Source organism: Acinonyx jubatus, chromosome B2, assembly GCF_027475565.1.
Source record: "Acinonyx jubatus isolate Ajub_Pintada_27869175 chromosome B2, VMU_Ajub_asm_v1.0, whole genome shotgun sequence".
NCBI lineage: Eukaryota > Metazoa > Chordata > Mammalia > Carnivora > Felidae > Acinonyx > Acinonyx jubatus.
Window position 1 is genome coordinate 22,620,467 of NC_069385.1, and position 27,410 is coordinate 22,647,876.

Consider the following 27,410-nt stretch of genomic DNA (forward strand, 5'->3'; position numbering starts at 1 on the left):
TGTAATATGGATGTTTGTCCTGAACTTCTTTTATGTTACTAATTACTCTTAAGTTGGAGACAAGGAGTTTTCACTTGACATCTATGAGAAATAAGCCCACTGACCTGATCAAAGAAAGAGGCCAAGACTCGGAGCACAGTGAAGCAAGGCTTTAATCAACCAAGCGTGGGTGTCTGATGAACAGGCACATTGGTGACAGTCACAGCAGGCAATTTATCTCCTAGCACACAGGTCCCTCCCCTGATTTCTCATTGGCTGAGTACTACAGATGTTACAGCCTTTCCCGGAGGTTGCCTATGCCCATGTAAGGCAAAAGGTAGTCTGATTGGGACAAACCTATTCCCTGCAGTGAGGCAGAGACTTTCATTCCCTCCTCCCTTTATTCTATGGCACATGTTCATTGCAAAACCTGTGAAAATAAGTCCACCAGACAGAGAGCGGAAGAAGAACCAGGAAGTGAAGTGTCTAAGGGTTTGGGACTCCATTGTAGGGGGGTGGGGGTGGGGGTGAGGGTTGCACATATTTCCAGTAGGTTGTAGACCTATTAGGTTAACTGGACAGCCCAGCTTTTATTTAGTATTTCTGAAAATGAACCATCTCCTTTACTTCTCACAATATCAAAATTTCACTCTTCCCCAAATCATTTCAATAATATCTTAGGCAGCTTCTTATGAGGGAGGATGATAATATATACACAGGAAGCTAAAATATCTTAAAGTAAGCTCTCACCCTTCCATAGGTGAGAGCTCTGGAGGGCAGACGATGCCTGAATGCTAGGAAGTCAGAATTTGCGGGCCCTTTTGTCTACTTTCATTTGCTTCATGAGCTCTCTTCAAAGTATTTATGTCTGGAGATTTTCCGAGATGCTACCATAGAGATCTGAATGGAGGTTTTCAGAAACAGCAGACTTTAATAAGTCATTGAGCATTCCCACTCCTGTATCCGAGCTGTGGTTTTTTTTTTCATCCTTTCATTTTTTGGGTCTTTATTTTCCTTTAACCTTTAAGTGTCGTTTGTTCATAATATATTGGGACATTTCATTCACATACCTCTGCACTATTCTCTAGACTTCTGGCCTAAACACTTAAGTCCTTTTACTACCTTTTGCTGCCTCCCCCTGGGGTTTCCCTTCCTACTCTATAGAAGGAGATGGATCCAAATAGTTTCCAAGATCTCTCTGGCCTTGACATTTTTGTCTCTTAATTGGATTATAAGCACTTGGGGATGGGATTGCCTAGTTTACCTATTCCTACACAGGGTCAAGGAGGCCCTTGTGGTTTGGGCCGGTACATGTTCTTGCAGGCCTAAACAAAGGGGAGGAAGTGCTTGTCATAAATCTTGTTCTTTGTTCAATCATCCCCTCCCCACTATGGAAACTTCAAATCTTAAATCACTTCGAAGATAGTTGAGGTGATTCAAAGTACACTACGTACTTATGAGAAGCGTTTAAGATGAAACCAGGAACGTATCTAGGGCCAAATCTGTTAAGCTCTGAAGAATTTGAAAGTGCAATATGCCGTATTCATGTAATAGGATACTAGCATTTTCATAACTTTTGTACAGAGTAGACCTATTTATATGGCCAATACAGATAGCTAGAATGTCTGGCTCTGACGATCTTGGTCTTACTCTCTTCGTGTTTAAAATAAAGTGTTTGCACTAGGAAATTTCTATCCTAGTTTGTGATTTTAATATACCAACATAAGCCTGGGTTATAAGAGAAGGGAAAATGGTTTTGAGAGAGCTTAAAAATGTATTTTTTTAAAAATGTCATCTAAAATTAGTGAGTTTGTACAAAAATCAATACAACCCTACCAGTCTAATCATTACAACATTTTTGGAAGGCAACCTGGCATAATGTAATTAGCAACCTCAAAAAATAAATGTTCATATCATTTGACCTTGTAATACAGTTGTGTGGCATTTATCTTAAGGAAATAGTTTGGGAGCATAAAAGCAATCCTTGTCATTTCAGGGTTTTATGTAATAGGGAAGACTAGGAAGCATTTAAAACTTCTAATGAAGGGAAATGGTTAAATTGTGGTATATGACTGTGTTGAATAATGTGCTGTTATTGAAACGATTATGAATACTAGGTACAAACATGACATTAACTATCACAGCTACATGTGATATTCAACATTAGGCAAACAGAAATACAAATTATTTTATATTACATGGGTATGTTTAAAGTTTGGATAGGCATATGTTCAAACCCCAGAGTGGCTACTGACAGCCAACTAACTTTGACAGGTTCTTATCCTTTCAGCCACAGAGGCCTTGTCTATAAAATGGGTATATAGTATCTAGCTCACAGAGTTGTGTAGATTAAAAGAGATCATGTTTGTAAAGCCCTGACATATTATCCTCAGTAAATAAAAGCTTTTTTTTCATCAAATAAACAAAGACTAAAGGAGAACACACACAAATAATTAGCTAACATGGTAAAGATGTGTTTTTTTGTTTTGCTTTTTTTTGTTGTGTGTGTGTTTTTTTTTTTAGACAGAGACCACAAGTGGGGGTCAGGGGCAGAGGGAGAGAGAGAGAAGATCGATCCCAAGCAGGCTCCAGACTAACTGAGCCACCCAGGCATCCCAAAGATTTGGGTCATTTTAAAGAAATTCAATACTATGCTTTTGTTTATTTATTTTTTATTTACTTTTTTAAAATTTTATTTTTTTAATTTACATCCAAATTAGTTAGCACATAGTGCAACAATGATTTCAGGAGTAGATTCCTTAATGCCCCTTACCCATTTAGCCCAACCCCCCTCCCACAACCCCTCCAGTAACCCTCTGTTTGTTCTCCATATTTAAGTCTCTTATGTTTTGTCCCCTTCCCTGTTTTTATATCATTTTTGTTTCCCTTCCCTTATGTTCATCTGTTCTGTGTCTTGAAGACCTCATATGAGTGAAGTTGTATATTTGTCTTTCTCTAATTTCGCTTAGCATAATACCCTCCAGTTCTATCCATGTAGTTGCAAATGGCAAGATTTCATTCTTTTTGGTTGCCAAATAATACTCCATTGTATAAATATACCACATTTTCTTTATCTATTCATCCATCGATGGACATTTGGGCTCTTTCCATACTTTGGCTATTGTTGATAGTGCTGCTATAAACATGGGGGTGCATGTGTCCCTTTGAAACAGCACACCTGTATCCCTTGGATAAATGCCTAGTTGTGCAATTGCTGGGTCATAGGGTAGTTCTACTTTTAGTTTTTTGAGGAACCTCCATACTGTTTTCCATAGTGGCTGCCCCAGTTTGCCTTCCCACCAGCAGTGCAAAAGAGATCCTCTTTCTCCACATCCTCGCCAACATCTGTTGCCTGAGTTGTTAATGTTAGCCATTCGGACAGGTGTGGGGTGGTATCTCATGGTGGTTTTGGTTTGTATTTCCCTGATGATGAGTGATGTTGAGCATTTTTTCATGTGTCAGTTGGCCATCTGGATGTCTTCTTTGGAGAAGTGTCTATTCATGTCTTTTGCCCATTTCTTCACTGGATTATTTGTTTTTTGGGTGTTGAGTTTGATAAGTTCTTTATAGATCTTGGATACTAACCCTTTATCTGATATGTCACTTGCAAATATCTTCTCCCATTCTGTCGGTTGCCTTTTAGTTTTGCTGATTGTTTCCTTCGCTGTGCAGAAGCTATTTATTTTGATGAGGTCCCAGTAGTTCATTTTTGCTTTTGTTTCCCTTGCCTCAGGAGACGTGTTGAGTAAGAAGTTGCTGCGGCCAAGTTCAAAGAGGTCTTTACCTGCTTTCTTCTCAAAGATTTTGATAGCTTCCTGTCTTACGTTGAGGTCTTTCATCCATTTTGAGTATATTTTTGTGTCTGGTGTAAGAAAGTGGTCCAGGTTCATTCTTCTGCATGTCGCGGTCCAGTTTTCCCAGCACCACTCGCTGAAGAGACTGTCTTTATTCCATTGGATATTCTTTCCTGCTTTGTCAAAGATTGGTTAGCTTATTACTGTGCTTTGTAAGTTAAAATGTAAAAGTCTAATTGAAGAGATAGCATCAGAAGACTAAAACCAGAAAGGAGCCACTGGTAAATAAATGTTCGTGTTTGTTAGGAGAAGATCTGGAAGACTTGGAATGAAGATGGTTCTTTATACCACCAAAGGGAGAAAACAGAAGAGAAAAATTGATGTGTTTTAATTACATAAATATTAAAAAACTTTTGCATGTTAAAAGGACAAGGTAAAAAGTAATAAAGCAAATTCGTAAAGAAATGATTGGGCTTGACAGAAGAGTTGATGGGAGAGTTCGAAAGTAGGAGATGGGATGGATTGAAGATTATGTGAATTAAGTCTATTTTGAACTTGACAGCAAAGCAAATATGTATTTTATCGAAAAACATTTCACCTAAACTCATTTCTGTGGGGTTTTTGGGTTATTCTCGCCACCTTCTCCTTAACCCACCCTTCTCAACTGCTCACTTACTCGCCCTCATTATGGTGGGCTGGGCTATTCCTCATCAATAACGTGATTTCCCCTTTTAAATACTCCCACCACTCATGTTTTTCTCTCTCATTTGCACAGTAATTGAAGACTCTTCACAAAATACACATTACTGTAAGCAAATAGGAAGATAACATTGAGAGGTAGGACATGGAGTAAAGGAGGTAAGTTTGCTGGAACAGGAAAAAGAAACGCTGAAGGAAAGAATGAAAGGCACAGGCCCAGTCACCTGGAGGCCTGAGTGGAGGGAGGGACAGCTCTGTGCGGCTACCCCTGCGGCGGTTGGGCATCCTTCCAGGTGAACGGGACTTGGAACCCCGTTGGGAAACATAGGTTCTCTCTGTATTCTGCCACTGCTTCTTCTCCACTTGGTCTCGACCTCTGTTCTACATGCTTGAAATAGCTACATGGCCACACGTAGAATTCTTCAGAAGATAGTTTTACAGAAAATCTTGGTCACACGGCCCCCTCCATCATTTATTCTCTTGCAGTTTTTTTATCCTCAAACTTTCTGTGTCTCACTCTCTTAAGGGTTCCTTCTCCTTCTATCCCTTGAACTAGACCTATTTGGAACCCCAAAAGTGATAAAGTAACTGATTGGTGGTGACTAGAGTAGAAATTTGAAGCTTAACGGCCAGAAACCTGACACCTGGTAGGTGTTCCATAAATATTTGTTGCAGAAATGAATGCATGGAAGAGACCGCCTGGATCCTGGTCCCAGGCTCTCACATGAGCAAATTCCCTAATTAGCCCATGTCTCTGTTTACTCGTCTATAAGATGGAGAGGCTCACTGAATCTGTCTCTGAGTTGTGAACTAAATGTGTTAATACTTATAAAGTGCTTAAAATAGTCCTGGTTCAAAGTAAGTGTTTCAACAAGTTGTAAGCTCTTAGCATTTGCAAGCTCAGAATCAGAACACTTGTTATGTAGATGTAACAGTCTGTTGTAATAGTTAGAAGCTAGAAATTTAACCCACAGATAGATCACTCTTCAAGCCACTGGTTTCCATTTCCATCATTCTGCCAAAATTGCCTCTGTGTCACCTACCTTTGTCCTTGGTGCGTTTTTTTCTGGGATCTTCCTTAACACCAGACACTCCTGGTTTTCCTCCTGTCTTACTAGGCATTTCTTCTTAATCTCCATCACAAGCTATTTCTAGTTTACTCAACCTTTATTATTACTTTCTTAGCTTCTCCTTTTGAAATAAGTATAGATTCACAGGCAGTTGCAAAAAGTATAGGAGGGAGGCTCACGTACCCTTCATCCAGCTTTCCTCAGTGATAACATCTTACATACCTTGAGTGCAATATCGAAACAAGGAAAACGACATTGATGCAATCTGCAGAGCATATTCTGATTTCATCAGCTCTGTGTGTGCACGTGTAGTTCTGTGCACATTGTATCAAGTTTTGTTTCGTTGCCCCGCCACCAGAACTGCTCAGTCACCACTAAGCTCCCTCATGCTAGCCTCTATAACCACCATTCCCTCTCAAGCCCTTAAACCCTCGCAGGCACAATCTGTTCTTTGTACCGTGATTTAGCATTCAGGAATTTATATATGTGACTATGTAACCTTCTGGGGTTTGGTTGTTTTCATTCAGCATGATTTCCTTGAGGTCCATCCAAGGGTTGAGTGAATCAGTGGATTATTCCTTATATTGCTGTGTAGTATTCCACGGGATGGATATATCACACGTTTGCTTCACTGTTCATCCTTTGAAGGACATTTGGGTCATTTTCAGTTTTTGCCTATTACGAATAAAACTCCTGTGAACGTTTGTGTCTCTGTATAACTATATGTGCTGTATGAACGTAAGTTTCCAGTTACTTGGGAGAATGCCTAAGAGTGCCATTGCGGGGTCATATGTTAGCTGCAGGTTTTGCTTTTTAAGAAAGTGCCAAACTAGTTTCCAGAGTGGCTGTACCATTTTACAGTCCTACCAGCAGTCTACAAGTGATCCTGTTCCTCCTCAGACTTGCCAGCATTTGGTGTTTTTACTTTTTATTTTAGCCAGCCTGATAGGTGGGTAGTGATAACTCATTGTGGTTATGATTTACATCTCCCTAATGGCTAATGATAGGAGTATCTTTTCATGTGCTTATTTGCAATCTGTATGCCCTCTTTGGTGAAGTGTCTGTTGATGATTTTTGCTCATTCTCTAGTGGGATTTTGTTTGAATTTCTTTTTTCTTTTTCTTTTCTTTTTTTTTTTACCATTGAACTTTGAGAGTTCTTTATATAGTCTTGATAATAGACCTTTGTTGGATATGTGGTTTGCAAATATTTTTGTCCAGTTTTAGCCTGTCTTTTCTTCTTAACAGAGTGTATTAGTTTCCTGTGGCTTCTGTAACAAAGTACTGCAAACTTGGTAACTTAAAACACCACAAGTTTATTCTCTTAGAGTTCTGGACGCCAGGTGTTGGTTTTAAATTCATTTCATCGGGCTAAAACCATAATGTGTCAGCAGGGCTCTGTGCCCTCTGGAGGCTCTAGAGAAGAATATGTTTCTTACCTTTTCCAGCTTTTGGAGCAACATTCCTTGCTTGGTTCATGGCCCCTTCGTCCGTCTGTCCATCTTCAAAGCCAACAATGTAAATCTTTCTGCCTAATTCTTGTAAGGACACTTGTGATTGCATTTAGAGCCACCTGAATAATCCAAAATAATTTCCCTATCAAGGTCTTCAACAAACGTTTGTTAGATGATTAAATGATTTCTCTCTCATGTGTACCTGAGGTTATGTGTACTCATAATCCTTTTTTTTTTTTAAGTTTTTATTTTAAGTAATCTCTGCACTCAGCATCGGGCTTGAACTCATGACCCCGAGATCAAGAGTCTCATGTTCTTCTGACTGAGCCAGTGAGGAGCCTTGTAATCTTATTTATTTTTTCTTTTTAAAAAAATGTTTATTTATTTTTTTAATGTTTAATTATTTAGTTTGAGAGAGAGAGGGAGCGTGGGTGGGGGAGGGGAGAGAGGGGGAAGAGAGAGAATCCCAAACAGACTCTGTGTTGTCAGCACAGAGCCCAGATGTGGGGCTCCATCCTGGGAACCCCTGAGAACCGTGAGATCATGACCTGAGCCGAAATCAAGAATCAGATGCTCAACCAACTGAGCCTCGGAGGTGTCCCCTACCCCCAATCTTACTTTAAATAACATTCTTTGCATGCTGATTGCCTTAACTGCATGGGTACTCAGGATCTCCATCTTCCCTAGCTGTCAGTCCTCCCCTGGCTTTCCTTTCCCTGGTAGCCAATGGTGCATTTGTATATTTATTTGTATATATTCACCAAACCTTGGAACTCTTCAGACTTTAAAACTTTGCATAAACTGGGCATGCTTTAACCATTGTTACAGAACTAGACAGAACCAGCCTGTGGGTGGTTCATGACACAGTTCTGAAGAATGCAGTCTTCGTGCTTCAAACACTGTGCCCTTACATCTATGCAGGCCCTGCCTGGCTCTATCCCACCACCCTGAAGGAGGAAGGAGAGGTACAGTTTCCTACCCCTGTGGGCCTCTCCTTTCACCTTTATTGACCCAATGAAAAGGTAAGGGTCAGTTGAGCATGGTTGAAGTGTCTAAGGAACCCATATTGGCATTATGATGGGAAGTTATTGCTACTCTAAATTAAGCAGAGCCCGGAATAGGGGGGTAGTGCAGGAGATAGAACGTTGCTGTCTTAAAGCAATGTATTCAACTTTGCATCACATATCCCTTATGCGGTGTGTGAATACCTACACTTAATTGGTAATCTGGTCTTCCAAGGTGTCTTCAGACCTGCCAAAATAAATGCCATGCCTTTTTAGAAACAGCCATACTTGGATTTTCTTGACTGCAGTACATGGAAATGCTTGTACTCTAGGTTCAAGGGTTCTGTTCTTCCTCTGTTCTCTCTCAGCGGCAGGATCAGGGAGTACTCAGATATGACTTGCTTGCTTCTGCTCTCTGTCCAAAAAAGTACTCTTTAACTGCCTTGGGCCCCAACTGGTTCAGTCAGTGACAGGAAAAAAAATCAAAAGCCTGTGATGGGGCAGACTTTGCGAATATAACCATTGGTTTGCTGTTTCCAGCGTGGTGGTGGTGGAAATATTCTTAAGCTTATTTTTCTAATTTATGTTTTTCAATTGAGGTGTACCTTATGTACAATAAAATGCACAGGCCTTAAATGCATTGTCTATTCTGTTTTGACTGATGCAAACGTCTGTGTAACCCACACCCTTTTCAAGATAGTTTTGAACACCCTGGGAAGGTTCCTTGTGTGTCCCTTTCCAATCAGTCTACACAAGCCCTCCCACGCAGAAATTGCTCTCACTGGTGTTTAGTTTTGTCTGTTCTAGTACTAAACCTGAAGGGAATCAGACAGCATGTATGCTTCTTTTACTCAGCTTCTTTAACTCAGTGAATCTGAGATTCACCCATGTTGTTGTGTGTATCCCTAGCATTTTGTTTTCATTGCTCAATAGTATTCCATAGTGTTATTATGGCACAGTTTGTTTATCCATTCTTTTGTTGAAGGACACCTGTGCTGTTTTGAGATTTGGTTATTATGAATCAAGCTATTATGAACATTCTTTTTTTAAATTTTTTATTTTTTAAAATTTACATCCAAATTAGTTAGCATATAGTGAAACAATGATTTCAGGAATAGATTTCTTGATGCCCCTTACCCATTTAGCCCATACCCCCTCCCACAACCCCTCCAGCAACCCTCAGTTTGTTCTCCATATTTATGAGTCTGTTCTGTTTTGTCCCCCTTCCTGTTTTTATATTATTTTTGTTTCCCTTCCCTTATGTTCATCTGTTTTGTCTCTTAAAGTCCTCATACGAGTGAAGTCATATGATTTTTGTCTCTCTGACTGACTAAATTCACTTAGCATAATACCCTCCAGTTCCATCCATGTAGTTGCAAATGGCAAGATTTCATTATTTTTGATGGCCGAGTAATACTCCATTATACACACACACACACACACACACATATATACACACATATATATATACACACACACACACACACATATATATATATATATATATATATATATATATATATATCACATTTTCTTTATCCATTCATCCATCAATGGACATTTGGGCTCTTTCCATACTTTGGCTATTGTTGATAGTGCTGCTATAAACGGGGGTGCATGTGCCCCTTCAAAACAGCACACCTGTATCCCTTGGATAAATGCCTAGTAGTGCAATTGCTGGGTGGTAGGGTAGTTCTATTTTTAGTTTTTTGGGGAACCTCCATACTGTTTTCCAGAGTGGCTGCACCAGCTTGCATTGCCACCAACAGTGCAAAAGAGATCCTCTTTCTCCGCATCCTCACCAACATTTGTTGTTGCCTGAGTTGTTAAAGTTAGCATTCTGACAGATGTGCGGTGGTATCTCATTGTGGTTTTTACTTGTATTTCCCTGATGATGAGTGATGTGGGGCATTGTTTCATGTGTCAGTTGGCCATCTGGATGTCTTCCTTGGAGATATGTCTGTTCATGTCTTCTGCCCATTTCTTCACGGATTATTTGTTTTTTTGGGTGTTGAATTTGATAAGTTCTTTATAGATTTTGGATATTAACCCTTGATCTGATATGTCATTTGCAAATATCTTCTCCCATTCTGTGGGTTGCCTTTTAGTTTTGCTGATTGTTTCCTTCGCTGTGTAGAAGCTATTTATTTTGATGAGGTCCCAGTAGTTCATTTTTGCTTTTGTTTCCCTTGCCTCAGGAGACGTGTTGAGTAAGAAGTTGCTGCGGCCAAGATCAAAGAGGTTTTTACCTGCTTTCTTCTCGAGGATTTTGATGGCTTTCTGTCTTACATTGAGGTCTTTCATCCATTTTGAGTTTATTTTTATGTCTGGTGTAAGAAAGTGGTCCAGGTTCATTCTTCTGCATGTGGCTGTCCAGTTTTCCCAGCACCACTTGCTGAAGAGACTGTCTTTATTCCATTGGATATTCTTTCCTGCTTTGTCAAAGATTAGTTGGCCATATATTCGTGGGTCCATTTCCGGGTTCTCTATTCTGTTCCATTGATCTGAGTGTCTGTTCTTGTGCCAGTACCATACTGTCTTGATGATTACAGCTTTGTAATACAGCTTGGAGTCCGGGATTGTGATGTCTCCTGCTTTGGTTTTCTTTTTCAGGATTGCTTTGGCTATTCAGGGTCTTTTCTGGTTCCACACAAATTTAGGATTGTTTGTTCTAGCTCTGTGAAGAATGCTGGTGTTACTTTGATAGGGATTGCGTTGAATATGTAGATTGCTTTGGGTAGTATCAACATTTTAACAATATTTGTTCTTCCAATCCATGAGCATGAAATGTTTTTCCATTTTTTTTGTATCTTCTTCAATTTCTTTCATAAACTTTCTGTAGTTTTCAGTGTATAGATTTTTCACCTCTTTGGTTAGGTTTATTCCTAGGTATTTTATGGGTTTTTTTGTGCAACTGTAAATGGGATCGATTCCTTGATTTCTCTTTCTGTTGCTTCATTGTTGGTGTATAGGAATGCAACCGATTTCTGTGTGTTGATTTTATATCCTGCAACTTTGGTGAATTCATGGATTGGTTCTAGCAGTTTTTTTGTGGAATCTTTTGGGTTTTCCATATAGAGTATTGTGTCATCTGCGAAGAGTGAAGGTTTGACCTCCTCCTGGCTGATTTGGATGCCTTTTATTTCTTTGAGTTGTCTGATTGCAGAGGCTAAGACTTCCAATACTATGTTGAATAATAGTGGCGAGAGTGGACATCCCTGTCTTGTTCCTGACCTTAGGGGGAAAGCTCTCAGTTTTTCCCCATTGAGGATGATATTAGCGTTGGGTTGTTCACATATGGCTTTTATGATCTCGAGGTATCATCCTTCTATCCCTACTTTCTTGGGGGTTTTTAATCAAAAAAGGATGCTGTATTTTGTCAAATGCTTTCTCTGCATCTATTGAGAGGATCATATGGTTCTTGTCCTTTCTTTTATTGATGTGATGAATCGCGTTAATTGTTTTGCAGATATTGAACCAGCACTGCATCCCAGGTATAAATCCCACTTGGTCATGGTGAATAATTTTTTTAATGTATTGTTGGATTCGGTTGGCTAATATCTTGTTGAGGATATTTGCATCCATGTTCATCAGGGAAATTGGTCTATAGTTCTCCTTTTTAGTGGGGTCTCTGTCTGGTTTTGGAATCAAGGTAATGCTGGCTTCATAGAAAGAGTTTGGAAGTTTTCCTTCCACTTCTATTTTTTGGAACAGTTTCAAGAGAATAGGTGCGAACTCTTCCTTACATGTTTGGTAGAATTCCCCTGGAAAGCCATCTGGCCCTGGACTCTTGTTTTTTGGCAGATTACTCATTTGATTTCCTTACTGGTTATGGGTCTGTTCAAATTTTCTATATCTTCCTGTTTCAGTTTTGGTAGTGTATATGTTTCTAGGAATTTGTCCATTTCTTCCAGATTACCATTTTATTGGTATATAATGGGTCTTAATATTCTCTTATTATTGTTTTTATTTCTGTTGTGTTGGTTGTGATCTCTCCTCTTTCATTCTTGATTTTATTTATTTGGGTCCTTTCCTTTTTCTTTTTGATCAAACTGGCTAGTGGTTTATCAATTTTGTTAATTCTTTCAAAGAACCAGCTTCTGGTTTCATTGATCTGTTCTACTGGTTTCTTTTTTTTTTTTTTTTTTGGTTTCGATAGCATTAATTTCTGCTCTAATCTTTATTATTTCCTGTCTTCTGCTGTTTTTGGGTTTTATTTGCTGTTCTTTTTCCAGCTCTTTAAGGTGTAAGGTTAGGTTGTGTATCTGAGACCTTTCTTCCTTCTTTAGGAAAGCCTGGATTGCTATATACTTTCCTCTTATGACTGCCTTTGCTATGTCCCAGAGGTTTTGGGTTGTGGTGTTATCATTTTCATTGACTTCCTTATACGTTTTAATTTCCTCTTTAACTGCTTGGTTAGCCCATTCATTCTTTAGTAGAATGTTCTTCAGTCTCCAAGAATTTGTTACCTTTCCAAATTTTTTCTTGTGGTTGATTTCGAGTTTCATAGCGTTGTGGTCTGAAAATATGCACGGTATGATCTCGATCTTTTTGTACTTACTTAGGGCTGATTTGTGTCCCAGGATATGATCTTTTCTAGAGAACGTTCCATGTGCACTGGAGAAGAATGTATATTCTGCTGCTTTAGCATGAAATGTTGTGAATATATCTGTTAAGTCCATCTGGTCCAGTGTGTCATTCAAAGCCATTGTTTCCTTGTTGATTTTTTGATTAGATGATCTGTCCATTGCTGTGAGTGGGGTGTTGAAGTTTCCTACTATTATAGTATTACTGTTGATGAGTGTCTTTATGTTTGTCATTAATTGATTTGTATATTTGGGTTCTCCCACATTTGGCGCATAAGTGTTTACAATTGTTAGGTCTTCTTGGTCTATGGATCCCTTGATTATGATATAATGCCCTTCTGCATCCCTTGATACAGTCTTTATTTTTAAAGTCTAGATTGTCTGATAAAAGTATGGCTACTCTGGTTTTCTTTTGTTGACGATTCGCATGATAGATGTTTGTCCATCCCCTTATTTTCAATCTGAAGGTGTCTTTATGTCTAAGGTGGGTCTCTTGGAAGCAGTGTATAAATGGATCTTGTTGTCTTATCCATTCTGTTACCCTATGTCTTTTGATTGGAGCATTGAGTCCATTGACGTTTAGAGTGAGTACTGAAAGATATGAATTTATTGCCATTATGATGCTTGTGAAATTGGAGTTTCTGGTGATGTTCTCTGGTCCTTTCTAATCTTTTGTTGCTTTTGGCATATATATATATATATATATATATATATATATATATATATATATATTTCCATCTCTTCTCCCCTCAGAAAGTCCCCCTTAAAATTTCTTGCAGGGCTGGTTTAGTGGTCACAAACTCCTTTAATTTTTGTTTGTCTGGGAAACCTTTCATCTTTCCTTCTATTTTGAATGACAGCCTTGCTGGATAAAGAATTCTTGGCTGCATATGTTTCTGATTGAACACACTGAATATATCCCGCCACTCCCTTCTGGCCTGCCAAGTCTCTGTGGACAGGTCTGCTGCAAACCTCATCTGTCTTCCCTTGTAGGTTAGGGACTTTTTTTCCCTTGCTGCTTTCATGATTCTCTCCTTGCCTGAGTATTTTGTGAATTTGAGTATGATATGCCTTGTTGATGGTCGGTTTTTGTTGAACCTAAGGTGGGTCCTCTGTGCTTCCTGGATTTTGATATCTGTGTCTTTCCCCAGGTGAGGAAAGTTTTCTGCTGTCATTTGCTCACATAACCCCTCTATCCCTGTTTCTCTCTCTTCCTCTTCTGGGACCCCTATGATTCTGATGTTGTCCCTTTTTAATGAGTCACTGATTTCTCTAATTCTTAAATCGTGCTCTTTTGCCTTCATCTCCCTCTGTTTTTCTGCTTCATTATTCTCTATAAGTTTGTCCTCTGTATCGCTGATTCTCTGTTCTGCCTCGTCCATCCTTGCTGCTGCTGCATCCATCCGTGATTGCAGCTCAGTTATAGCGTTTTAAATTTCATTTTGGCTATTTTTTACTTCTTGTATCTCTGCAGAAAGGGATTCTAATGTATTTTTGACTCCTGCTAGTATTCTTACTATCATGATTCTAGATTCGGATTCAGACATCTTGCTTGTATCTGTATTGGTTAAATCCCTGGCTGTCGTTTCTTCGTGCTCTTTTTTGGGGGGTGAATTCCTTTGTTTTGTCATTTTGAAGGGAGAAAAGGAATTAATGAGGTAGAAAAATTGAAATAAAAAAATTAAAATTAAATGAATATTGAAATTAAAAATTAAAAACACACACACGCAAAAATCGAATAGAGATGCTAGATCCTAGGTGTGTTTTGGTTGGGGTTTAAAAGTGGTTTGACAGATTAGAGAAAAAAAGAGGGGGAAGGAAATTGTTTGAGAATTTGAAAAAAATAAATACACTGAAGTAGACTAAAATGAGATGATGGGGGTCAAGTAGAATTTGAAAAAATATACACAAAAGTGAAGAATGTAGTAGAAAAAATTAACGAAAAATATTTTTAATAAAAATTAAAAATAATTATGAATTTTTTCATTTTCTGTATTTAAGAAAAAAGAAAAGAAATGAAAAAGAGAAAAAAGATAAAAAAAGAAAAGAAAAAAAGTCGTTTGAAAATTTGAAAAAGTGAATACACTGTAGTAGGCCAAAATAAAGTGATGGAAGTAAAATAGAATTTGAAAAAACTTACCTAACAGCAAAAAATATAGTAATAAAAATTAAATAAAAATATTTTTAATAGAAATTGAAAGTAAAAATGAAGTTTTTCTCTTTCTGTATTCAAGAAAAAGAAAAGAATTGTAAAAGAAAAAGGAAAAAAAAAGAAAGAAAATTGAATAGATGAACCTGCTCACAGATTGAAGTAGGACTAAAATTGCTTCGTTTGCCCCTAGAAGCCAATGTAGCTCTTTATAGTCCATAAATTAAGTAGGCAGTGAGACTTGTGTTCTTGAAGAGTGATGTTGGCCCAGTTGAGTGGGGCTTAGTGTAACAGCTCCGCTCTCCACTAGATGGCGCTGCTAGCCTACTGGGGTGGATGGTTGCGAGGCTGGTAGGTGCATATGTGCATGCGCGGGAGCAGTGAAAATGGCGCCACCAGCTACCGAGTCTGTTCTCCTGGATCAGCAATCGCACACCCGTCCTCCGTCTTCAGCTCTCGTCCACTCCCCAGTTCTTCACTCTCTGTGATCAGGCCCCAGGTGGCATCTCTCTCCCAAGCCTTGTCCCTGGCCCCCTACTTCTGAGGGATTGAGGCTTTGACCTGTTCCGCCCGGCTGCAGGAGGGTCTCACCGAGCAATGGCCGAATGAGCAATGGCCGAATATCGGCTGTACACAGGTACACCCACTGGACCCTGTTGTTGCCAGTGCCCTGAGACTGCGGCCAGGTGCCAGCCCATCCCAGAAGATGTTCGCGAGACTGTGTAGCAGCAGCATCTCAGGGATTAATGGAAAATCACAACATACATCTGGCACCAGGATTCACCCTTAACAACCTTGCCCCAGCACCAGTGAATGTGGCCACCTTCTGGGGTCTTCTGGGACCAGGTGGCTTCAACAGTCTCTACCAAATGTCCTTCCAGCAGTGGAACTGCTTTTCCCCGTGTGGCCTGAGAACCTCCCGGACCCCACTCTGTTCCTGGGGATTCGCCCTTCCCACCAGAGCACTGCCATGTATGGAGCTGCGGAGTTGCAGCCTTTGCGCTCCCCTTGTTACAGTCTTAATGGAATTTAAACCCTCTCCTTTCTCCTTTCTCCCTTTTTAGTTTAGTCCCTGTGGCTGTTTCCAGTTTTCCACTTTCTCTCCAGCTGCTTTTGGGGAAGGGTGATTTTCCCATATTCTCCCCCCCTCCCTGTCTCCGTCCTCTCTCTGCCCACAAAAGCAGTTCCCTACCTTTCAGGTTTTCTTGCTCCCCAAGTTCAGCTCTCCACACCGCGTACCTGCTGAATTCTGTGGTTCAGGTTGTGCAGATTGCTGTGTTAATCCTCCAATCAGTTTTCTAGGTGTGTAGGATGGTTCAGTGTTGATCTGGTTGTATTTCATGGATGCGAGACACACAGAAAGCTTCCATGCTGTCCTGCCATCTTGGCTCCTCCTGAGCATTCTTTTACAAGGGTTTTTTTTTTTTTTTTTTTTTGGACATATATTCCCTTCTCTTAAATAAATACTTAGGAGTGGAATTTGTTCATAGGCTCTATGCATGTTTACTTTTTAAAGAAATTTCCAAAGTGTTCTCCAAAGTGGTTGTGCCATTTTAACACAAAGCACTCTTAGGCTTTTCTTGTGTTGAAACAGAAATTGTGAGCACAGAGAGGCATCCAGTCTGGTTACTTCTATGCTGTTAGAACTCAAGAGGATATTTTCTATACTGTTTAGAGAAACAAAAAAAATAAGCAAGTAGAATTTCAACAAGAAATGGATGTTATTATTTATACATGTTATTCTTTCCCTTTGCAAATACACACACACACACACACACACACACACACACACACACATATGATCTCTGAAAAGTTGCAGAGACCCTGCCAGTTTAAGAACAAGAGTCAATAATAGTCTTTTGCTCACTTCTGCTTCCAATGAGAAGGAAAAACCAGGGGGCTCAGAACCTGTAAAGGGAGTTTGTTCTTGAGTCTCCTTAAATATGGAAAGAATGGAGAACAAAGGCAGTAAGTACTGAACTGAATTTGAGGAGAGGGAGAACTCTGTGGTATTTCTTTGTTCAGTGCTTATACGTGTGTGTTCATGTTGCATCTATTTCTTTCCTGTAGTCTTTTCAAGTATTGAGCGTTACATCTTAAATTTTCCACTTTGTCTTTTAGGCCAAAGAAGCCCTAGAAAATACTGAAGTTCCCGTTGGCTGTCTCATGGTCTACAACAATGAAGTTGTGGGGAAGGGACGAAATGAAGTTAATCAAACCAAAAACGTATGTCAATTGAATAGTATAATTGCAAACATCCAGGTAAAGGTAGGAGTGCTCTGAACTTCATCATAGTTGGTGAGAACATGGGTGTGTGTAGAGACTTGTAGGTATCAATGGAAGGGTAGTTTCTCTTAACATTTCTTTTTTGGAATGCCTTTTTTTTCTGATTATGAAAGTAATACATGTTGGTTTTTTAAAATTTGGAAAATTCAGAAAAACTTAATGGAGCAGTAGAATCTTTGCAGTTAATTTTCTATGTCATGGAGTTTTACTTTAACAGTTGAGTGAAACTCAAGAGGGGGTTTTATTACATTGGAGCTTCAATACTAAAGAAATGACTCTAATCTCCATCTTAAGCAAATCTAATATATAGAAATTCCACTTTACAAAACATATCAATTTAACTTGTATCACATTTTTTAGTACCTTGAAATAATGTATTCCTCCTGGTAAATTAAACAATCACCTTCAGTTTATATCTTTGGAGGTATAAAAGGACTGTATAAAGGAAACTGTGCATTAGAGAATTCATGCGATAAAGTCTACCACCTGCTGTCTCTAAACCTACATGTACACTTTAATAGCTTGTGTGCCTTTATATTATTGTGCTTAGGTTGAGGAGTTCATGAATTGAGGCAATACTTCTTGATATCACAACAGTGTGTCATAATTTTATGATTAAAACAAAAAAATTTTTAAATGTTTTTATTTATTTTTGAGACAGAGAGAGACAGAGCATGAGCAGGGGAGGGGCAGAGAGAGAGGGAGACACAGAATCTGAAGCAAGCTCCAGGCTCTGAGCTGTCAGCACAGAGCCCAATGCAGGGCTCGAACTCATGGACTATGAGATCATGACCTGAGCTGAAGTTGGACGCTTAACCGACTGAGCCACCCAGGTGCCCCGTCATAATTTTATGACAAGAAGTACTAGCTGGACTCATGGACAGGTTATAACCATAACATCACTCACACAGACTTTGATGTTATTATTTGATCTTGGGAGTTAGAGAACAAGCTGATGTTGGTAATGGTGCTGTAGGAAATTTAAAGTTTATCCATCATATCTATAAAAAATAAAATAAAATAAAAAAGAGCACATGCAAACTAGGAACCCAGATTCATCAAAGCAATTATTATGTGGCTATCAAAACATTTGTGAGAGAAGTAATAAGCATAATGTAGCAATTAGTGAATATACAGATACTTGTCTAGGAGTAGAATTCTGTATTTTAAATGCTTGTCCTATCTCCCTAATTACATTTTGTGGTTCAGTATGGTATCTTTACATGAGAGCTTTGAATGCCCTAACATCATCCATCTATCCCTCCGATGACCTGGGTTTCTTCTGTATCTTGAAATTAGCCTGCATTTATCTTGGTATTCGGTGTCCTATAGAAGATTACCCTATAAAGCAGCATAGAAACACTCTTAACCCCCAATGAGGAGACCCGAGTCCTACTTTTGGCTCTGATACTACCACCACGCCTTTCACTGCCATCACCTCTTCCAGCGGTGTGTTTTCTACTTGTCCTGACTTAGCTTCTGGCTCTGCACACTAACAGAGAGGTTGATTGCAGTGATTCAGTTTAACGGTTGCTTACAGAGAATTCTGGGGAGACTTGATTCAGTAATTCTGAATTTGATTAAAAAAAAATTTTTTTTTAATGTTTATTTATTTTTGACAGAGAGAGAGAGAGACAGAGCATGAGTTGGGGAGGGGCAGAGAGAGAGGGAGACACAGAATCCGAAGCAGGCTCCAGGCTCTGAGCTGTCAGCACAGAGCCCGACGCGGGGCTCGAACTCACAAACCGTGAGATCATGACCTGAGCCGAAGTCGGGCGCTCAACCAATTGAGCCACCCAGGCACCCCTGAATTTGATTTTTGAAAAAGCACTGGAGTTGGGGAAACTTTTTAAGCTCCCCAGTTAGGTCTGGTATGCAGGCAGGTTTGGGAACCAGTTCTCTAAAATACCTTACACTCTGAGTTCATGATTCTGGACCAGCATAGCTTCCACCTGCCTCCAGCTACCACGGCACCTTGGGCCACTGTGCCACCATTTTCCACACCCTACTCTGTGTCACAGGTTAGCAACTGTTTGCCTCACCAGATTTTATACTTGTTGAGGACAGACTCTTTAACCTCACATAGGATTTAGCACAATGACTTGTTCTTAGCAATGAGCGTAAGTTTATTGACAAGTGTGATCATCTTGAATGTTATTAATAATTACTGCATAGCAGAGTACCTATATAGCGTGCAACATCTGCTTCATGTAAATCAGTGTTTTATGAGGTTTACATGCCAGCATACGTTGTTTTACACATGGTGGACCCAAGGCTTAGAGAATTTATGTAACTTGCCCAAGGCCACATAATGAGTGAGGCCACAGTCAGGATTCAGAGTTAAGTATGGGTATTTCCAAATGCTGTGTGATTTCCCCTGCATTCTCCTACCACCCATGAGGTATCCAAGACTCATACCAAATCTCTGGTTTTCTCTAGAGTCTGCCAGAATATTAAATCTCATCCCAAAGAAAATAGAAGTGATGACATTCCAGTAAACTAAATATGGATTCGCTTAGAGTTAGGTGAGGGATGGCCTTGAAAATATCTGAAATTGGAGCACGTGCTTGTGAAGACTTCAGGCTTCCCCTGGAGTATTCATAAACCCTGGACTCTTTTTTTGTTTTGTTTTGTTTTGAGACTTCTGTTCTCCGCGGCATTTAATTGAAAGAGCGTCCCCTGAAGTTCTTAGGTACTTAAATAAAAATAGAGCATAAATCACATGGCATCTCAGATTCGCTGTCTTGCATTGGTGAAGCTGTGGTACTTGAATCGGGGAATACATTGTCAACTGCTAAGAGTGTCCCTGAAACCCTTACTCATTAAAACATTGGCAGAAACATTAGGCCCATGTTGGGTACTTATTTTTGAGTGTTTGTAAAACACAGTTACGTGTTGATGTAAGCACCTCTCTTTTTCCAGGCTACTCGACATGCAGAAATGGTGGCCATCGATCAGGCCCTGGACTGGTGCCACCAAAGTGGCAAGAGTCCTTCTGAAGTATTTGAACACACCGTGCTGTATGTCACTGTGGAGCCGTGTATTATGTGTGCAGCTGCTCTCCGCCTGATGAGTATCCTTTGACTTTGTGAGTTCCTGTCTTGGGCCCTTCCTATAAACTTGAAAATGGCCGGACACATAACCTGCTTTCTAATATGTGAAAGCAGACTTATGAAACAAGTTATAAAATATTGTGCCCCTTGGCCAAAAAATATTTAGGAAAGATTTTTAAATAACAAAATTACTTCATTTTATGTCAATAGACATAAAACTGTTAACCAAATGAACTAGAGAAAGACACTAAGAGCTAACAAACTGCTGTGGGAGGATAAATCACAAATTAAAGTAGATTATAAAACTGTGTGCAGAGAAAGATCTGAAGAATATGCACCTTTGGATAATAGATTATAGGTGATTTAAATTTTTTCTTTCTGTTTATATGTTTTTGTTTATTTTTGCCATGAGTACCTGTTACAATGTATGAAACGTATTAAGTCAGAGTAAATACCAGGTAAAAAAACACATCACTTATGATACTGTAATTATAAATAAATGGGGAATGAAAAACTCTTTGAATTGTGTCTTTCATAGTAAGCAACACAAATACTGAGTGTAGCAAGTTTGTCTCTAAGATCTTTAAAAAATTATTTGCTAGTTCAAAAACTTAATTTCATACATGCACATTTTTATGTACTTATTTTGCTATGTATGTGTGAAAAAATTCATCACTTTAAAAATAACAGAGGGTTTTGAGTATGATAACATGTATGTACAGTCTTTACTTTGTAAAAGGGGAGTTAGAGTCCCCTTACTTACTTAGCCCCCACTTACTAGAGTCCCCTTACTTAGCCCCTCCCCAACCTGCCTTATGGCGCGGCTCAGCCTTAGTCTGTTTTATATTGGGGCACATGTTGCATTTTATTTGGGGAAAGAATAGGGAACAATCCCATTTTTATGTATTTATTTATTTTTATTATTATTTTAAAAAATTAACATTTATTAATTTTTGAGAGACAGAGAGAGCAGAGCATGAGTGGGGGAGGGGCAGAGAGCGAGGGAGACACAGAATCCGAAGCAGGCTCCAGGCTCTGAGCTGTCAGCACAGAGCCTGATGTGGGGCCGGAACTCACGGACTGACTGTGAGATCATGACCTGAGCCGAAGTCGGATGCTCAACTGACTGAGCCACCCAGGAGCCACCAACAATCCTATTTTTAAAAGGTGCAAATCCCTGGATTAAATTCCTACTTCCTTTCTGGCTCCAGTTCCCTAATGATTCACAGAAAGTAGGTTAGGAAAGACTAGAGAGAATACCAAACTGTGAATATTTAGTAACCATGTATTCGGTTTTTATTATTTGCAGTTGTGAGATGTTAGTTCCTAAATCCTTTAGACCTCCTTCTTTTGTGTAACTGGATTGTCTGATTTTTAAGACTAAGCCTACGCTTAACTTTTTTTTTTTTTAATTTTTTTTTTTCAACGTTTATTTATTTTTGGGACAGAGAGAGACAGAGCATGAACGGGGGAGGGGCAGAGAGAGAGGGAGACACAGAATCGGAAACAGGCTCCAGGCTCTGAGCCATCAGCCCAGAGCCTGACGCGGGGCTCGAACTCACGGACCGCGAGATTGTGACCTGGCTGAAGTCGGACGCTTATCGACTGCGCCACCCAGGCGCCCCTTAACTTTTTAAAAGTAGCCTGAACTTCCCTCTCCCGGCTGGCTGGTATAAACCTACCCTGGTCTTGTCACTGTACACACTTGAACTGCACATTGGCTTCGGGACCTTAATTCTTTCCCATAAATTCCACTGGTGGTATATGGCTGTCAGAACGAACGATTTGGTGGTTGTGGCTCTGTTCTAAATATTGCCTCTGCTGATTTACCAAATACTGGGAGACCATTTCAGGTAATATGACCTGCTAATGTTTCCTCTTTCTTTCTCATTCCTTTGATTTCTGTATGGGCTCGGGAATTGTTCAAGTGTGGTCAGTATACCAAAGAGTCATGCTAGGACCAGGCAGACTCTGGGACCACTAGTCAAGTTCATTTATGCCTCAGTATAAGATGACAGGTAATCATTTCCAGGTAAGTGCTTGGCTCTCTTAATTAACAGAACCTTTCCAGAAGGAAAGTCCCCAACCTTCCAGGGTGTCTCTCCTGACAGTCTTTACCAACACCTTCAGGGATGTTTGGAGACGTGGTCACAGTTGGCATTTTCACTCAGTGCGTGTCCCCAGCTCTGTGCTGTACTGAGTTTAGGAGAAGCTTGGACTCTGTCAGTAACAGTACTGCTATTTACAGTGCACACACAATATTTTTGCACTTAGCCAATCATTTTGCTTTATCACTATGTACCATTTTTGGTGTGTAGCAATTAATACCTGTGTTTTCATTATTTGTTCCCCCTGCCTTTTCAGTACTGAAATTTCCCCCAGGCCCTAGGATCCACATTGTTTTTGTTTTCCCTTAAAAATTCTACTTTCCGTTTAATCTTGCCACCTCTCCCCAAGTTTTTATGTTTAAGGCTATGAGCAGTGGGAATTTCTATTTCCGAGTTTGGCCTGTAGATACATATCGTTTTTCATAAACCGGTGTGATTTTTTTTTTCTCCAAAGTTAATCCTGAAGTATTATGTTTTAAAATGAAAAGTATTTAACAAAGGCTTGACATGGTGGGCAGTTAACTTCAAAGACCTCAGATATTCTTAGGAGAATACCAAGCACCTATGAAGGGCTAAATTTGGCTGAATCCCACTGAGAACAAGTTTTGGAAAACATTCTATTTTGAGTTTTTCCAGCTGAACATTAGCTTTCCTAACGACTTCTGTATATTTGAGAATAGATAACTTTTAACATCACATCGGAAAAGAAATTATAATTGAACAACAGAGAATAAATAATACTATCAGCTTGACCATTAAAAAAATCTTCAGGGTGCCTGGGTGGCTCAGTTTCGGCTCAGGTCATGACCTCACGGCCCGTGAGTTCAAGCCCCACATGGGGTGAGCTCAAGTCCCACTTCGGGGGAGCTCGTGCCCTGCTTTGAGGGAGCACAGGCCCCACTTTGGATGAGCATGAGCACAGCTTCTCTCTCTCTCTCTCTCTCTCTCTGCCCTCCCTCGCTCACTTACATCCTCTCTCTCTCTCTCAAATAAATAAATAAAATAAAAAATAATGTGCAAAGTGATTTGATTTTTCCCAATCGCTTCTGTTAGTAGCTCAAATTTTATTTACATAACTCTTTGCAAGTAAATTGCTGACCCTGTACTTCATTTATGAAAAAGATCTAAAGAATTTCTCAAAGCTCCTGGGCAGAACAAGGATAAGCCCTTGGATATCAGACATAGGTAGAAAATTTCTCTCCAACACGTCAGTGACACTGAGTGCCCAAACAGTCCTCTCTTACACGTCTCTGCACAGAGTTGATCTCTCTGAACCAAAGAATAAGATCATAGTGTGTGTACTTGGACTAATTGGTCCCAGTGAAAGGAGTGACCAGTATTTGAAGCCGTATCTCCAGGTCTGATGCCAAATTATGTTGTTTTTGTTTTTAAGTGTTTGAAATTCTAAGGAAACATTGACACCCTAGGCTTCTGGATCCTGTGTTTTCTTCCTTTATTTGGTTGGTTCAGGTAGGGGGGCGGGTGTGGGAGGTGGGATACTGTTTTTGTATTGCAGAATCATTGATCCTTTAATGCTATATTATAAGCTGAATTAAGCTCATAGAGGACACCTGCAGAACTATTCTTTTCAGAGAAGATAGTGATTGTTTATAATATGTACCTGCTCCATTTTTAAAAGTTTATTTTAATAAGAATGTGTGCTTTTTATTAAAGTCACAATTTATTGCTATAATGAATAGTTGAAAATATTGTCTTGGTATCTTAGAGTGATGCAATTTCCTTCTCCATCTGTAACTCAGTGAGTCTCATCCCAGACTGCATATTGTAGAGCTTTTTAAGTGTGCCTGTGGGAGGTCCCTGCCCCAGACCAACTGTATAAGGTGAGAGGGTGGAGGAGGTGGAATATTAGTATTTTCTTAAGAGAGTTCCCAGTCGATTCCACTGAGCAGCCAAGGTGGAGGACCACTGCTTTGACCTCACAGGAGGGGAGAGTGCTTTGTGCTTGTTTGGTGCTCATGAGAACATGAGGAGAGGTGGGAGCTCTGAGGAGCACAAACAGTGTAGCGTGAGGAGAATGGGACTGACCCACCATGGTTAGAATGGTCTGAGAAGGTTGTGAGAACAGAGAAGCCAAAGGAGGAGAGAGCTCTAAAAAGAAGCGAGAATGGTCAGTAGTCTCCACCATTGCAGAGAGTTGAGGACAATGGAAAGGAAACCAGTGTTTTGGTCAGTAGGGGCCCTTGGGAGATCTGGGAGCACAAGCCAGCATGGATGAGATTGAAGAGGAAATGAGAGCCACACAAGTGACGGCCAGGAGTCTGTGGGAGCAGCAGGGTAGCCGGTCTCAGGGAGCAGCAGGGTAGTAGCTTGCTTGAGGGGCAGGGTCAAAGGAAGGTTATTGGGATATTTTTCCCCCCAGCTTTACTGAGATGTAATTGACATATAACATTGTGTAAAGTTTAAGGTGTACAGTGAGATGATTTGTTAGACGTATAGATTGTGAAATGTTTACCACAATAAAGTTAGTTAACACACCATTCACCTTACATAATTACCATTTTGTTGTTATGGTCAGAACATTTAAGCTCTATTCTCTTCACAGCTTTTAAGTACACAATACAGTGTTGTTAACTATAGTCACTGTGCTGTTCCTTAGATCCTCACCTTACAGAACTTACCTTATAGTTGAAAGTTTGTACCCTTTGCACTGTCTCTTCATTCTCCACAACCCCCACCCCTCCACCCCTGGCAACTACCATTCTACTCTTTGCTTCTATAATTAGAATGTTCTCTCTCTCTCTCTCTCTCTCTCTCTCTCTCTCTCTCTCTGTATATATATATATGTATGTGTGTGTGTGTGTGTGTATATGCACGCACATATATAATATATAATAAATATATAATATGTATATTTTAATACATATGCAATAGAATATTATTCAGCCATAAAAAAGAAGGAAATCCTGCCATTTAGGACAACATGAATGGACCTTGAGGGCATTATGCCAAGTGAAAGAAATCAAACAGAGAAAGACAAATACTATATGATCTTTTTTTTTTTTTAAGTTTATTTATTTTGAGAGAGAGAGGGTGTGTGTGTACAAGTAGGAGGGGCAGAGAGAGAGGGAGAGAGGGAATCCCACACAGGCTCTATATTGTCTGCACAGAGCCCAACAAGGGGCTTGAATTCACAAACCATGAGATCATGACCTGAGACAAAGTCAAGAGTTGGACGCTTAACCCAGGTGCCCCTGATGATCCTTCTTATATGTGCAATCTAAAAACATTAAACTCGTAAAGGTCTTCTTCTGATGGGGAAGGTTTATTCAGGCTTCATAGGTCCAGGTAAGAGCTGACTGAAGGCAGAAGGGAAAAGGAGGTTCATTCTGAGCAGCAGACCATGCTCGCCAGGCCCTTGTGCTGGCACTCACTAGCTGCTTCCCCTCCAGTGGCTGCTTCTGGGTATGCCTCCATGGAGTCTCTGTTCATTTTTTCATTTCGTGCATCTTAGAAGGATGCAGCATATCGAATTCAAACTCGTGTAACACACCTTCAAAGCCCTGTATATTTTGACCTCATTTTCTCTCTTGAATTTCTTTACCTATAGGCCCCCTACCCCCCATTAGTTGGATTCCTCCCACAACCCAAGCTCATTATTACTCTTTCCCTGAAATCCTGTGTTCAGCCTCTTTAAATAATTGCTGTGTTTAAGGCAAGTTCAAGTTTCATCATCATGTAGTGTTTTATACATAATTTCACTCCTTACCATTATCGTAATTTCTTACTCTTTCACTTAATCGATCTTTTCTCTCTAGTTAGATACCAAAGATAGATCCAATTAAATCCTTTTGAAAGCATCCACTACAGTAAAGATCAACACTTTTTTTTCTGTAAAGAGCCTAATAGTAAATATGTTAGCCTTTGTGAGCCACTCACGTCTGTGTCACATCTCCTCCTCCTCCTCCTCCTCCTCCTTCTTCTTCTTCTTCTTCTTTTTTAAATTTTTTACAACCCTTTAAAAATATAAAAATCATACTTAGTTGATCATTTTTAGCTGCGGACTACCAACTATAGCTCTATAGCATCAAACGCTTAATGGGCCAACAGTGAATAAGGGTCGAAAAACATAGCAGATGCTTAACAAATTCTTATGATGTGTCAGGTATTTAACAGGTGTTATTTTATGTAATCTTATTTACTCTTCATGAAACCCTTCTGAGGTAAGTGCTGTAATTACCTACACTGTACGCATGAGGCAGCTGAGGCACAGTACCCAAGATCACATAGCTGGTAACTTCAATAGTAGTTGATTGAGAAATAATAGTTGATTGGAGTGCGGTTTGAGTCTGTACTCTATTCTCTTGGAAATGTACTTCCTTACCTGCATCACTGCTGTCCCCCAATTGCTGTTTGTATGGGATACAGGCCACAGTTTCATTGGGCGATATTCATCCTCAATCTTCTCATTTCAACAGTGCATTCCTGGATATCGGGCCGAGGAAGCAGTGGAAATGTTGAAGACCTTCTACAAACAGGAAAATCCAAATGGTCAGTTTTCCCTTTGCTGTACATGATGTAACCTCACTTAAGACAAAGCTGTGTGAACAGAGTCTGACATGGGCCCTCCTCTTCATTTTCTCTCTCTCTTTTTTTTTTTTTTTTGCTATTCTTTTCACAGCACCAAAATCAAAAGTTCGGAAAAAGGAATGTCCGAAACCTTGAACTTGTTCTGAGGGAAGGCTGATGCCCCTTGACGACATTCTTGGACTGAAAGTTGTTGACATCATTGAATCATATGTTCATATGTGCCCTCAACCCGTGGGAAAATTATCTCCCATTATTTGCTGTGTTCAGGGAACAAATTGGCACTTTTTAAAAGTCTGACAGTTGTAGACAATGGTTAGCTTTTCCATAAGCTTAAAGAACATTGTAAGAAGGGGATAAAAATAAAGATTGAAATTTTAGAAATTAGTAAGCAGTGCATGCTCTTCCTGCCAAAATCATTGTGCCTGGGCCAGGAAAGTCCTCAGTTTCAGTGAATGTGTATCCAGACCCAGTCACCTGGCATGTGTCCGGACTGGAGTGTGCCACACTGTGGACACCTGCTTTCGGCCTGGCTTTGCAGAATCGGGTCCTTCATTCTTTGCAGCTACTGTGTCCTCCCAGGGTGTTGAGGGCCCGTGACTTTCTACACTTGATCTTAGCCAAAAGGCCAAGAAGCGATGAGGGCCCGTGACTTTCTTGGAATTTGTCTATGAGTTGTATACA

General features: G+C 39.9%; 1 protein-coding gene across 1 annotated transcript in view; it reads left to right on the top strand.

The window, feature by feature from the left end:
* ADAT2 (adenosine deaminase tRNA specific 2) overlaps positions 1 to 27,113 on the top strand; it is a 28,966-nt gene extending 1,853 nt beyond the window's left edge. Inside the window, exons 2-6 of the mRNA XM_015061879.3 lie at positions 16,856 to 16,960; positions 19,943 to 20,093; positions 21,820 to 21,926; positions 26,618 to 26,690; positions 26,821 to 27,113. Coding sequence (XP_014917365.2) covers positions 16,856 to 16,960; positions 19,943 to 20,093; positions 21,820 to 21,926; positions 26,618 to 26,690; positions 26,821 to 26,864 — 480 coding nt within the window. The 3' untranslated portion in view covers positions 26,865 to 27,113. The remainder of the gene's footprint in view (positions 1 to 16,855; positions 16,961 to 19,942; positions 20,094 to 21,819; positions 21,927 to 26,617; positions 26,691 to 26,820) is intronic.
* Positions 27,114 to 27,410: the final 297 nt, after the last annotated feature.